This window comes from Nicotiana tomentosiformis, chromosome 2 (assembly GCF_000390325.3).
Source record: "Nicotiana tomentosiformis chromosome 2, ASM39032v3, whole genome shotgun sequence".
NCBI classification, from domain to species: domain Eukaryota; kingdom Viridiplantae; phylum Streptophyta; class Magnoliopsida; order Solanales; family Solanaceae; genus Nicotiana; species Nicotiana tomentosiformis.
Window position 1 is genome coordinate 63,399,857 of NC_090813.1, and position 13,912 is coordinate 63,413,768.

The window sequence follows — 13,912 nt, forward strand, 5'->3', positions numbered from 1 at the left end:
ATTTCTTGTCCGCTAATACATTATTTGCGAGGCTACATTTGTTACATTTGCAAAGCATAAATCAAATTCTGAAGATTTCAACTACTAGGCTTCGTATAGCTATCTCGCAATAAGAAATTTAAATTGCACTTTCAAGTCATTTAAAATCCAATTAAGTTGATATAAAGAAATAATTGGCAATTATTTAAATGCGACTCACCTTAAGTCGTAAATAGGTGGGGGTACTTCTTCCTCATTTCCTCCTCAGCTTCCCAGGTCATTTCCTCGATGTTGTTATTTCGCCATAACACTTTTACGGAAGCCACTTCTTTAGTTCGAAGCTTCCTTACCTGCCGATCTAAAATAACTACTGGTACCTCTGCATAAGATAAGTCTTCAGCAATGTGAATATCCTCAATGGGTGTAATACGTGAAGGATCTCCAATGCACTTCCGCAACATAGATACATGAAACACAGGATAGACTGCTTCCAATTCTAAAGGCAAATCAAGCTCGTACACCACCCTACCAATCCTCCGAATAATCTTATACGGTCCAACATACCTGGGGCTGAGCTTCCCCTTCTTGCCAAATCGCATGACGCCCTTCATAGGCGATACTTTCAGGAAAACCCAATCTTCTACATCAAACTCTAAGTCTCGTCGTCGAACATCTACATAAGACTTTTGCCGACTTTGTGCTGTACGCAGATGGTCTCTAATAAGTTTTACCTTTTCCATTGCTTGCTGGACTAAGTTAGGACCTAGCAACTCTGCTTCCCCGACCTCGAACCAACCGATCGGTGACCTACACTTTCGCCCGTATAGTGCTTCGTAAGGAGCCATCCGAATACTAGCTTGGAAGCTGTTATTATAAGCGAACTCAATAAGAGGTAGATGATCATCCCAACTTCCTTTAAAATCTAGCACGCAGGCACGTAACATATCCTCAACTGTCTGAATAGTACGCTCTGCCTGTCCATCAGTTTGCGGATGAAAAGCGGTGCTAAGATTTACTTGCGTGCCTAGACCCTTCTGAAAAGATTTCCAAAAATATGTTATAAATTGAGCCCCTCGATCAGAGATAATAGATATTGGCACGCCGTGAAGGCGAAAAATCTCTCGAATGTAAAGCTTGGCATAATCCTTGGCTGAATATGTCATCCTAACTGGCAGAAAATGAGCAGATTTTGTAAGCCTATCAATAATTACCCAAATAGAATCATACCTCCATGGAGTGCGAGGCAAACCAGTGATGAAGTCCATATTTATCATGTCCCATTTTCATAATGGAAGCTCAATACACTGAGTTAGGCCTCCAGGCCTCTGATGTTCGGCTTTAACTTGCTGGCAGTTGGGACATTGGGCTACCATCTCCGCGATATCTTTTTTCATTCCTTTCCACCAATAGATCTGTCGAAGGTCCCGATACATCTTTGTCGCTCCGGGATGAACTGCATATCTAGAATAATGGGCCTCCAAAAGAATCTTGGCACGGAGCTCTCCTACTGACGGTACACATAAGCGGCCCTGGTATCTAAGGACTCCATCTCCAGTTAGCTCAAATAAAGGTTGTCGCTGCTGTGGAATACTTTCCCTCAGTTTTATAAGCTCAGGATCCTCGTGTTGTCGCTCTTTCACTTCAGTAACAAAAGAAGATTTTGCCGTATTCTGAACAAGAATGCGTCCACCCTCTGCATCTACCAAACGCACCTGCAAACTAGCTAGCTGGCATAGATATTTGGTCATCTTGACCTTATCAGCTTCAACATGGCTTAGACTGCCCATGGACTTCCGGCTAAGGGCATCAACAAAATTATTAGCTTTGCCGGGATGATATAAAATATCAACATCATAGTCCTTTAGTAATTCTAGCCATCTTCTTTGTCGTAGGTTCAGCTCCCTCTGTTTAAATAAATACTGAAGGCTCTGGTGGTCGGTTAAAACATCAATATGAACCCCATATAGATAATGCCGCCAAATCTTTAGGGCAAATACAACTGCGGCTAACTCAAGATCGTGCGTAGGATAGTTCTGTTCATGTTTTCGCAACTGTCTGGAGGCATACACGATAACCTTACCATGCTGCATAAGAACACAACCTAGGCCAATTCTCGAGGCATCATAATATACAACATAACCCTCGGTGCCATCCGGAAGAGTCAAGACAGGTGCCGTAGTAAGCCTCTTATTTAGTTCCTGAAAACTTTGTTCACATGCCTCAGTGCACTGAAACTTAGCTCCCTTATGTGTCAGTTTCGTCAATGGTGCAGAGATAGAGGAAAATCCCTCCACAAACCTTCGGTAATACCCTGCCAAGCCTAAAAAGCTACGAACCTCTGTCGGATTCAAGGGCCTCGGCCAAGTCATCACAGCTTCAATCTTGTGGCCATCAACCTTGATACCATCGCCGGTAATAACATGACCAAGAAAAGCTACAGAAGTTAGCCAAAATTTACATATAGAGAATTTAGCATATAACCTGTAGTCCTGGAGAGTCTGCAATACAGCTCGCAAGTGGTCCGCATGCTCGGCTTCCGATCGTGAATATATCAGGATGTCGTCAATAAACACAATCACAAATTCATCCAAGAATGGTTTGAATACCCGGTTCATAAGATCCATAAAGGCTGTTGGGACATTTGTAAGCCCGAAAGACATGACAAGGAATTCAAAATGACCATACCTCGTCCTAAATGCTGTTTTGGGATATCAATATCCCTGACTCATAGCTGATGATAACCGGATCGCAAGTCGATCTTCGAAAAGCATTTGGCACCTTGTAACTGGTCGAACAAGTCATCAATACGTGGAAGAGGATACTTATTCTTGATAGTGACTTTATTTAGTTGCCTGTAGTCAATGCACATCCGCAAGGACCCATTTTTCTTTCGAACAAAGAGCACCGGAGCACCCCATGGGGATGTACTTGGCCTAATAAAGCCTTTATCGAGAAAGTCCTTCAGTTGTTCATTCAATTCCCTTAGCTCTGCGGGAGCCATTCTGCAGGGAGGAAAGGATATAGGCTGCTCATCAGGAAGCAAATCTATAGCGAAATCGATTTCCCTTTCGGGGGAATTCCTGGAAGCTCGTCAGGGAATACCGTCGGGAATTCATTCACAATAGGAACCGACTGAAGAGTCGCTGGCTCCTTATCTATATCCCTAACATGAACCAGATGGTATATACAACCTTTAGCAATAAACTTCCGAGCCCTAAGGTATGAAATAAACTTACCCTTAGGCGTGGCTGCATTACCTTTCCATTCAAGGACAGGCTCACCAGGAAAATGAAATCGGACCAACTTTGCACGACAATCAATATTAGCATAACAAGCTGCCAACCAATCCATACCCATAATGACATCGAAGTCTAGCATAACCAATTCAACTAAATCAACAGAGGTTGGACGGTCATTAATTAACACTGTACAATCTCGATAGACATGATTAGCTACAATAGAGTCGCCAACTGGCGTAGACACCTCAACTGGTTGTGGCAACAACTCAGATCTCATGTCAAGCTTACCATCAATAAATGGAGTAATATATGAAAATGTAGAGCCGGGATCCATCAATGCATAAATGGCATGAGAATGTATTGTCAATATACCTGTGACAACATCTGGGGATGCCTCTGAATCCTGTCGGCCTGTGAGTGCATAAAAGCGGTTCTGGCCACCACTAGAACCTGAGGTGTCTCCTCCACCTCTCCCCCTACCACGGCCCTGAGTAGACTGTTGACCTGGTCGGGGAGCACGGACTGAGGGCAAAGAGGCTGCTGTGAATCCTGAAGGCTGAGCTGGTGTACCTCTACCTAACCCCGGGCACCGGCTAATATAATGTCATGTCTGCCCACAATGAAAACATGCACTCGAACCCTGTCTACATTGCCCGGTGTGCAGCTTACCGCACTGAGTACATGGAGGAGTAAGTTGTCTCATCTGTGCAGAACGCTCCTATCGACGGTTCTCAGGCTGGCCTGAGATCTGCCCCGGTCCTAACTGAATATAACGATCAAACCGCTGGCCCTGCATCTGTGGTGGGAAACTACCTACTGACCGAGGTGGATATCGATGGAGTGGGGGCCTAAAATCAACTCGTGGCTCCCTATAAGACCCCATAGTACGAGCCCTTTTACTCGGCTCCCTATCCCTGTGAGTATCACGAATCCGGCAGGAAAGGTCCTCTGTACTCTGAGTGAAAGCCTGTATGCGGGAAATATCTACATCATCCGATAGGGATGAAACCCTACAGTCTCTAATCAGATGATCCTCCAAACCATCCACATAATGATGAACTCTAGCCCTCATGGTACGTACTATATCTGGTGCATACCTTGCCAAAGAATTAAACTTATGGCTATAATCCCTCACACTCATATCCCCCTGCTTTAGGCTAAGAAACTGGTCAAGACGGGCCTCCCGAACCTCCCGTGGCAAATAATGGTCTAAAAAAGCCTCAGAGAAGTCCTCCCACTCTGCTGGCGGAGCATCAGGTCCTCTAGATCTCTCCCATGCCTCATACCATAGGACGGCTATATCACGTAGTCGAAAAGAAGCCAACTCCACAGCCTCGATGACGGAGGCATGTATCACCCTCAATAGTCTATACATATGGTCTATAAAGTCCTAGGGATCCTCAGTGGAACTAGATCCTGTAAATAATGGAGGGGCCAAGTGAAGAAACTCTCGTACCGTCGAGCTTTCTATCCGATCTCTCCGGGCATCTGCTCCTGACTCAAGCTGTCACTCATGAATAGAAACCATCCTAGTCAGCAACTGAATAGCCTCCCTCATCCCCTGCTCCCCAGTCTTTGATGGGGGAACAATAGGTGCTGGAGGTCCTGCGTCTCTAGCTGCCTCAGGTACCAATGGAACTAGTGAGGCTGGGGGTACTGCATCTCCCTGGGCTCCAACAAGTGCTGGGGAAGCTGAAACTAGGGGTACTGGAGACTCACTGTGAGCCTCTAAGGGAAATCTATCCCTCTGACCCTGTGGGGAACGACTGGTACCTTCTCCCGGATCCATACCTATCTCTCGTTGTGCCATCTCCTGAGCGTAGGTAGTCTGTTAGATAGGAAACACAAAGCACGATTTAGATTTCATATGTTCTTATAACTTCGCTCTATAGCACGATCTATTAATTGAAAGAAATGTAACCATTCCTAAATGCCTTATAGCCTCCTGATTATAAGTGTGGTGCACAACACACCCATAAGCAAGACTCTACTAGACACGGCTTGTGGACTCCCTGGGATACGACCTGCTCTGATACCAAGTTTGTCACGCCCCAAACTAGGGGAGGCACGACTGGCACTCGATACTGTATTCGATCGAGTTAGCCACTAAACATACTAGCTATCTAGACTGGGGGCCCAACAGATCGGGTGGCACAACATCTGAAATACTAAGCCTGGACCGTAAGGTTATGACATGAATAACAATAAGCCATATAAACATAGGTAGACAAGCCAAAATAATAAAATACTAGCTGGCTGACCAGGCCGCGACTGAAGACATACATGCCTACACACCTATATATACATGCCAAGCCTATGGGGTGGAGACTGAAATCAGCAAAAAGAAACCCAGAATATTGTGTCCACAATAGCCTCTAAGAGTGTCATAAGCACTGTCGGGATAAGGCCCCAACTATAACCAAACTGTACAACAAAAGTAACCATCCTATGAAAGCTCCAGGAAGAGGTGGAGCTTACCAACTCACAGTTGAACCCCTAAATCCTAGCGGAGGGGTCGATCAGAGTCCCTACCTAGACCTGCACGCACGAAACAAAAATGCAGTGTCCCCAGGCAATAGGACATCAGTACGAATAAAAATGTACTGGTATCTAAGGCAGAAAGTAGAATCATACATAGCTGATGTAAAAAGGTAATAAAGATACCACCTGACATTGAAACTCAGATAGCCTCCATGGCCGACATCCGACCTCATAGTAATAAAATATGCATGGTATGCTCATGTAATCGTATGTCGTAAATACATATATATTGATGTAAATGCATGACATACCCAACCAAATGCTAGCAATGGCAGTCTCTCCCGGTAGCTAACCGGTATCATATTGCCAACCTGTGGCCATCTGTACAATATATATAGTCTTTCGGGCAAATAGGCCCCTTATCTCCGATTATAGCTCGAATTCCATGCATAATATGCCATGTATGATATGAACTTTGAATGCACATAATAGGCCATAACAAGAACTTAGCCAACCTTGGCTCATTGGTACTCTTATTCTCATAATCTCATAATCACCTTCGTATCGCATACAAATGTCTCGTGGAACCTTATATCTTTTTTAATAAGTTTGAAAACTTAACTCGACTTTTAGAAAGATAACTTAACTCTGAATATGTTCATAAAAAGCTTAAGGTGCTTCACTTAGTCCTTATACCTGATTTCTTGATAATTAGTAAAAGAAAGTATTTCAAAAAAATCAAATATTTTAGTAGTTTAAACATAAAAATTATATTTGAGAATTTTGAAATCGGTGTGTCACTTTACAGATTTTAAAATACACTTTAACAAGGAAGAAGGACTGATCGCAAATACTAAATGCTTTTATTTTTAAGTCACACAACCCAAAGACGAATAAGAATTCATATATATGGACATATATTTAAGAAAGCCGACAAAATGACATATATAGATGTCGAATACCCTTTTTAACCGAACGAGTGGAATATCAACCTAATAGAATCATGAAAATACTTCAGCTACGATACCAATGCCTTTCACAGAAGGTCTTTCTAGCAACAGAATAGTAAAATATCACATTTGGCGTCTTAGGAATTTCCCAAAATTCGTGCTAAAAGGAACGACGAAGCTTAGCCTTAACATACCTCTCCAACGAACGTCTGAATGCCTGTAGTTCCTTCACGAAAGTTGTTCCTTACGTCCTAAGCTTCGAAACCACTATATATATGCAGCTTATACACACCTATAAACAATTCATAAATGAGTTTAAATCAGCAAATTTGCCATATGACCCTAACTTGACGAAACGCCCGTAGAACTTTGTAAAAACGATCATAAAAGAGTCCCAAGATGATTACCTTGGCAAACCAAGTATAAATACTGAAGAACCAGAAAGAACAACAATTTCCTATCTTCCAAAAATAGCTCCAAACACAGCTAATAGAAGGGGAAAACGATTGCAAAGCGTAGAGATTGCGCTTCTAGGCATGGGGGCAAACTTTAACGATAGAAATCGTTAAAAACGCACCTTAGTTACTCAAGAACACCATGAAAGCCTCTCTTAAGCTTTCTCACTGTTTTGGGACGAAGATGAAATGTTTTGGGGTCTTAAAAGTCGGATTTTCCGACTTATACCACTTGTTTGACCCGACCCGGTTCGCGACCCGATTTCAGCCCGGACAGTCCGCGGTAAAACAGTCATAACAGTTTACTCCAAAGTCGGTTTGATATGGAATTTCTTTGATTGAAAACTAGACAAGTAGACCTTCGATTTGGTAGGTTGTGGGTCCCATAACTCTTTATATATTGGGAGATATGATCTGATACATTTGACCCAAAGTTTAGAAAATTTATTAGAGAAATTTACGATAACTTTTACCGACCTTTATTTCGCATCTTGCTTGACTCCAAAACTTAACATGTGACCAGTGTGATATTATAATACCTCATAACACATTATTCTTAGCATATTATACACTCTTAGTCTTATCCCACAGGTGCAAGTTAACTTAAACCTTCCGAACGCGCGGGGTGCTACCCGAGCCGTTTCTTTAACCATGAACCTTTGTTTAAGGGATTCCTTTGACTTAAAGCTTTAGTTTAGTTCCTTGATATTACCACACATTTTCAGTCTTATTCTCCCAATGTGCTATACCCATTCATATATACCTAATATAACCACGCCACGTTACGTATATTACGTAAGAGAAGAGAGAAATACCTGGGGTCTCACAGTCTCCCCCCCTTAAGAACATTCGTCCGCGAATGGGTCAAGTCAATTCTTTGGTTTCATTTCTTGTCCGCTAATACATTATTTGTGAGGCTACATTTGTTACATTTGCAAATCATAAATCAAATTCTGAAGATTCCAACTACTAGGCTTCGTATAGCTATCTCGCATTAAGAAATTTAAATTGCACTTTCAAGTCATTTAAAATCCAATTAAGTTGCTGTAAAGAAATAATTGGCAATTATTTAAAAGCGACTCACCTTAAGTCGTAAATAGGTGGGGGTACTTCTTCTTCATTTCCTCCTCAGCTTCCCAGGTCTTTTCCTCGATGTTGTTATTTCGCCATAACACTTTCACGGAAGCCACTTCTTTAGTTCGAAGCTTCCTTACCTGCCGATCTAAAATAACTACTGGTACCTCTGCATAAGATAAGTCTTCAGCAATGTGAATATCCTCAATGGGCGTAATACATGAAGGATCTCCAATTCACTTCCGCAACATAGATACATGAAACACAGGATGGACTGCTTCCAATTCTAAAAGCAAATCAAGCTCGTACGCCACCCTACCAATCCTCCGAATAATCTTATATGGTCCAACATACCTGGGGCTGAGCTTCCCCTTCTTGCCATATCGCATGACGCCCTTCATTGGTGATACTTTCAGGAAAACCCAATCTTCTACATCAAATTCTAAGTCTCGTCGTCGAATATCTGCATAAGACTTGTGCCGACTTTGTGCTGTACGCAGCTGGTCTCTAATAAGTTTTACCTTTTCCATTGCTTGCTGGACTAAGTTAGGACCTAGCAACTCTGCTTCCCCGACCTCGAACCAACCGATCGGTGACCTACACTTTCCGCCCGTATAGTGCTTCGTAAGGAGCCATCTGAATACTAGCTTGGAAGCTGTTATTATAAGCGAACTCAATAAGAGGTAGATGATCATCCCAACTTCCTTTAAAATCTAGCACGCAGGCACGTAACATATCCTCAACTGTCTGAATAATATGCTCTGCCTGTCCATCAGTTTGCGGATGAAAAGCGGTGCTAAGATTTACCTGCGTGCCTAGACCCTTCTAAAAAGATTTCCAAAAATATGTTGTAAATTGAGCCCCTCGATCAGAGATAATAGATAATGGCACACCGTGAAGGCGAACAATCTCTCGAATGTAAAGCTTGGCATAATCCTCGGCTGAATATGTCGTCCTGACTGGCAGGAAATGAGCAGATTTTGTAAGCCTAGATCACTTTTTGGCGCCGTTGCCGGGGAGTTAGTCAGTGTTTGCTATCTATTTAACTATTTTTGTGTCTTGTTTTTGTTTCCTTCTGTTTTTCTAACTTTTATGTATCAATCACCCGTGTTCTAGCACATCGGAGAGCTGGATGAAGTCCATATTTATCATGTCCCATTTCCATAATGGAAGCTCAATACACTGAGTTAGGCCTCCAGGCCTCTGATGTTCGGCTTTAACTTGCTGGCAGTTGGGACATTGGGCTACCATCTCCGCGATATCTTTTTTCATTCCATTCCACCAATAGATCTGTCGAAGGTCCCGATACATCTTTGTCGCTTCGAGATGAACTGTATATCTAGAATAATGGGCCTCCAAAAGAATCTTGGCACGGACTCTCCTACTGACGGTACACATAAACGGCACTGGTATCTAAGGACTCCATCTCCAGTTATCTCAAATAAAGGTTGTCGCTGCTGTGGAATACTTTCCCTCAGTTTTATAAGCTCAGGATCCTCGTGTTGTCGCTCTTTCACTTCAGTAACAAAAGAAGATTTTGCCGTATTCTGAACAAGAATGCGTCCACCCTCTGCATCTACCAAACGCACCTGCAAACTAGCTAGCTGGCATAGATATTTGGTCATCTTGACCTTATCAGCTTCAACATGGCTTAGACTGCCCATGGACTTCCGGCTAAGGGCATCAACAACAATATTAGCTTTGCCGGGATGATATAAAATATCAACATCATAGTCCTTTAGTAATTCTAGCCATCTTCTTTGTCGTAGGTTCAGCTCCCTCTGTTTAAATAAATACTGAAGGCTCTGGTGGTCGGTGAAAACATCAATATGAACCCCATATAGATAATGCCGCCAAATCTTTAGGGCAAATACAACTGCGGCTAACTCAAGATCGTGCGTAGGATAGTTCTGTTCATGTTTTCGCAACTGTCTGGAGGCGTACGCGATAACCTTACCATGCTGCATAAGAACACAACCTAGGCCAATTCTCGAGGCATCACAATATACAACATAACCCTCGGTGCCGTCCGGAAGAGTCAAGACAGGTGCCGTAGTAAGCCTTTTATTTAGTTCCTGAAAACTTTGTTCACATGCCTCAGTCCACTGAAACTTAGCTCCCTTATGTGTTAGTTTCGTCAATGGTGCAGAGATAGAGGAAAATCCCTCCACAAACCTTCGGTAATACCTTGCCAAGCCTAAAAAGCTACGAACCTCTGTCGGATTCAAGGGCCTCGGCCAAGTCATCACAGCTTCAATCTTTTGTCCATCAACCTTGATACCATCGCCGATAATAACATGACCAAGAAAAGCTACAGAAGTTAGCCAAAATTTACATTTAGAGAATTTAGCATATAACCTGTAGTCCTGGAGAGTCTGCAATACAGCTCGCAAGTGGTCCGCATGCTCGGTTTCCGATCGTGAATATATCAGGATGTCGTCAATAAACACTATCACAAATTCATCCAAGAATGGTTTGAATACCCAGTTCATAAGATCCATAAAGGCTGTTGGGGCATTTGTAAGCCCGAAAGACATGACAAGGAATTCAAAATGGCCATACCTCGTCCTAAATGCTGTTTTTGGGATATCAATATCCCTGACTCGTAGCTGATGATAACCGGATCGCAAGTCGATCTTTGAAAAGCATTTGGCACCTTGTAACTGGTCGAACAAGTCATCAATCTGTGGAAGAGGATACTTATTCTTGATAGTGACTTTATTTAGTTGCCTGTAGTCAATGCACATCCGCAAGGACCCATCTTTCTTTCGAACAAAGAGCAACGGAGCACCCCATGGGGATGTACTTGGCCTAATAAAGCCTTTATCGAGCAAGCCCTTCAGTTGTTCCTTCAATTCCCTTAGCTCTGCAGGAGCCATTCTGTAGGGAGGAATGGATATAGGCTACGCATCAGGAAGCAAATCTATAGCGAAATCGATTTCCCTTTCGGGGGGAATTCCTGGAAGCTCGTCAGGGAATATCGTCGGGAATTCATTCACAATAGGAACCGACTGAAGAGTTGCTGGCTCCTTATCTATATCCCTAACATGAACCAGATGGTATATACAACCTTTAGCAATAAACTTCCGAGCCCTAAGGTATGAAATAAACTTACCCTTGGGCGTGGCTGCATTACCTTTCCATTCAAGGACAGGCTCACCAGGAAAATGAAATCGGACCAACTTTGCACGACAATCAATATTAGCATAACAAGCTGCCAACCAATCCATACCCATAATGACATCGAAGTCTAGCATAACCAATTCAACTAAATCAACAGAGGTTGGACGGTCATTAATTAACACTGTACAATCTCGATAGACATGATTAGCTACAATAGAGTTGCCAACTGGCGTAGATACCTCAACTGGTTGTGGCAACAACTCAGATCTCATGTCAAGCTTACCAGCAATAAATGGAGTAATATATGAAAATGTAGAGCCGGGATCCATCAATGCATAAATGGCATGAGAATATATTGTCAATATACCTGTGACAACATCTGGGGATGCCTCTGAATCTTGTCGGCCTGTGAGTGCATAAAAGCAGTTCTGGCCACCACTAGAACCTGAGGTGTCTCCTCCACCTCTCCCCCTACCACGGCCCTGAGTAGACTGTGGACCTGGTCGGGGAGCACGGACTGAGGGCGAAGAGGCTGCTGTGAATCCTGAAGGCTGAGCTGGTGTACCTCTGCCTAACCCCGGGCACCGGCTAATATAATGTCCTGTCTGCCCACAATGAAAACATGCACTCGAACCCTGTCTACATTGCCTGGTGTGCAGCTTACCGCACTGAGTACATACAGGAGTAAGTTGTCTCATCTGTGCAGAACGCTCCTGTCGACGGCCCTCAGGCTGGCCTGAGCTCTGCCCCGGTCCTAACTGAATATAACGATCAAACCGCTGGCCCTGCATCTGTGGTGGGAAACTACCTGCTAACCGAGGTGGATATCGATGGAGTGGGGGCCTAAAATCAACTCGTGGCTCCCTATAAGACCCCATAGTACGAGCCCTCTTACTCTGCTCCCTTTCCCTGTGAGTATCACGAATCCGGCGAGAAAGGTCCTCTGTAGTCTGAGCGAAAGCCTGTATGCGGGAAATATCTACATCATCCGATAGGGATGCAACCCTACAGTCTCTAATCAGATGATCCTCCAAACCATCCACATAATGATGAACTCTAGCCCTCATGGTACGTACTATATCTGGTGCATACCTTGCCAAAGAATTAAACTTATGGCTATAATCCCTCACACTCATATCCCCCTGCTTTAGGCTAAGAAAATGGTCAAGACGGGCCTCCCGAACCTCCCGTGGAAAATAATGGGCTAAAAAAGCCTCAGAGAAGTCCTCCCACTCTGCTGGCGGAGCATCAGGTCCTCTAGATCTCTCCCATACCTCATACCATAGGACGGCTACATCACGTAGTTGAAAAGAAGCCAATTCCACAGCCTCGATGACGGAGGCATGCGTCACCCTCAATACTCTATACATATGGTCTATAAAGTCCTGGGGATCCTCAGTGGAACTGGATCCTGTAAATAATGGAGGGGCCAAGTGAAGAAACTCGCGTACCGTCGAGCTTCCTATCCGATCTCTCCGGGCATCTGCTCCTGACTCTAGCTGTCGCTCATGAATAGAAACCATCCTAGTCAGCAACTGAATAGCCTCCCTCATCCCCTGCTCCCCAGTCTCTGATGGGGGAACAATAGGTGCTGGAGGTCCTGCGTCTCTAGCTGCCTCAGGTACCAATGGAACTAGTGAGGCTGGGGGTACTGCATCTCCCTGGGCTCCAACAAGTGCTGGGGAAGCTGAAACTAGGGGTACTGGAGACTCACTGTGAGCCTCTAAGGGAAATCTATCCCTCTGACCCGGTGGGGAACGACTGGTACCTTCTCCCGGATCCATACCTATCTCTCATTGTGCCATCTCCTGAGCGTAGGTAGTCTGTTAGATAGGAAACACAAAGCACGATTTAGATTTCATATGTTCTTATAACTTCGCTCTATAGCACGATCTATTAATTGAAAGAAATGTAACCATTCCTAAATGCCTTATAGCCTCCTGATTATAAGTGGTGCACAACACACCCATAAGCAAGACTCTACTAGACACGGCTTGTGGACTCCCTGGGATACGACCTGCTCTGATACCAAGTTTGTCACGCCCCAAACTAGGGGAGGCACGACTGGCACTCGATACTGTATTCGATCGAGTTAGCCACTAAACATACTAGCTATCTAGACTGGGGGCCCAACAGATCGGGCAGCACAACATCTGAAATACTAAGCCTGGACCGTAAGGTTATGACATGAATAACAATAAGCCATATAAACATAGGTAGACAAGCCAAAATAATAAAATACTAGCTGGCTGACGAGGCCGCGACTGAAGACATACATGCCGACACACCTATATATACATGCCAAGCCTATGGGGTGGAGACTGAAATAAGCAAAAAGAAACCCAGAATATTGTATCTACAATAGCCTCTAAGAGTGTCATAAGCACTGTCGGGATAAGGCCCCAACTATACCCAAACTGTACAACAAAAGTAACCATCCTATGAAAGCTCCAGGAAGAGGTGGAGCTTACCAACTCACAGTTGAACCCCGAAATCCTAGCGGAGGGGTCGATCAGAGTGCCTACCTAGACCTGCATGCACGAAACAAAAATGTAGTGTCCCCAGGCAACAGGACATCAGTACGAATAAAAATGTACTGGTATCTAAGGCA

At 43.9% G+C, this 13,912-nt stretch overlaps 2 protein-coding genes across 2 annotated transcripts; both read right to left on the reverse strand.

The window, feature by feature from the left end:
* Positions 1-200: 200 nt before the first annotated feature.
* LOC138904937 (uncharacterized) lies at positions 201-4,593 on the reverse strand. The gene is made up of 7 exons (XM_070193432.1): positions 4,316-4,593; positions 3,284-3,811; positions 2,788-2,981; positions 2,278-2,413; positions 1,319-1,776; positions 504-967; positions 201-428 (listed from the first exon to the last, which is right to left on the reverse strand). The coding sequence occupies exons 1-7, from the start codon at positions 4,591-4,593 to the stop codon at positions 201-203; spliced, it is 2,286 nt and encodes a 761-aa protein (XP_070049533.1).
* Positions 4,594-11,081: 6,488 nt separating this feature from the next.
* On the reverse strand, positions 11,082-13,085 carry LOC138904938 (uncharacterized). The gene is made up of 2 exons (XM_070193433.1): positions 11,362-13,085; positions 11,082-11,220 (listed from the first exon to the last, which is right to left on the reverse strand). Exons 1-2 carry the CDS (start codon positions 13,083-13,085, stop codon positions 11,082-11,084), a joined length of 1,863 nt encoding a protein of 620 aa, XP_070049534.1.
* Between the last annotated feature and the right edge of the window lie 827 nt (positions 13,086-13,912).

What these genes read in the sequence shown, in the direction of transcription:
- LOC138904937 (XM_070193432.1), bottom strand. Translation starts at nt 4,593, where the DNA reads ATGTATAGACTATTGAGGGTGATACATGCCTCCGTCATCGAGGCTGTG. An exon ending in GAATAAGTATCCTCTTCCAC is followed by an intron (nt 2,414 to 2,787) that starts GTATTGATGACT and finishes TAACTTCTGTAG; the next exon opens with CTTTTCTTGGTCATGTTATT. An exon ending in TTGGCAGGGTATTACCGAAG is followed by an intron (nt 1,777 to 2,277) that starts GTTTGTGGAGGG and finishes TGATGCCCTTAG; the next exon opens with CCGGAAGTCCATGGGCAGTC.
- LOC138904938 (XM_070193433.1), bottom strand. Translation starts at nt 13,085, where the DNA reads ATGGATCCGGGAGAAGGTACCAGTCGTTCCCCACCGGGTCAGAGGGAT. An exon ending in AATATTGATTGTCGTGCAAA is followed by an intron (nt 11,221 to 11,361) that starts GTTGGTCCGATT and finishes GGTTCATGTTAG; the next exon opens with GGATATAGATAAGGAGCCAG.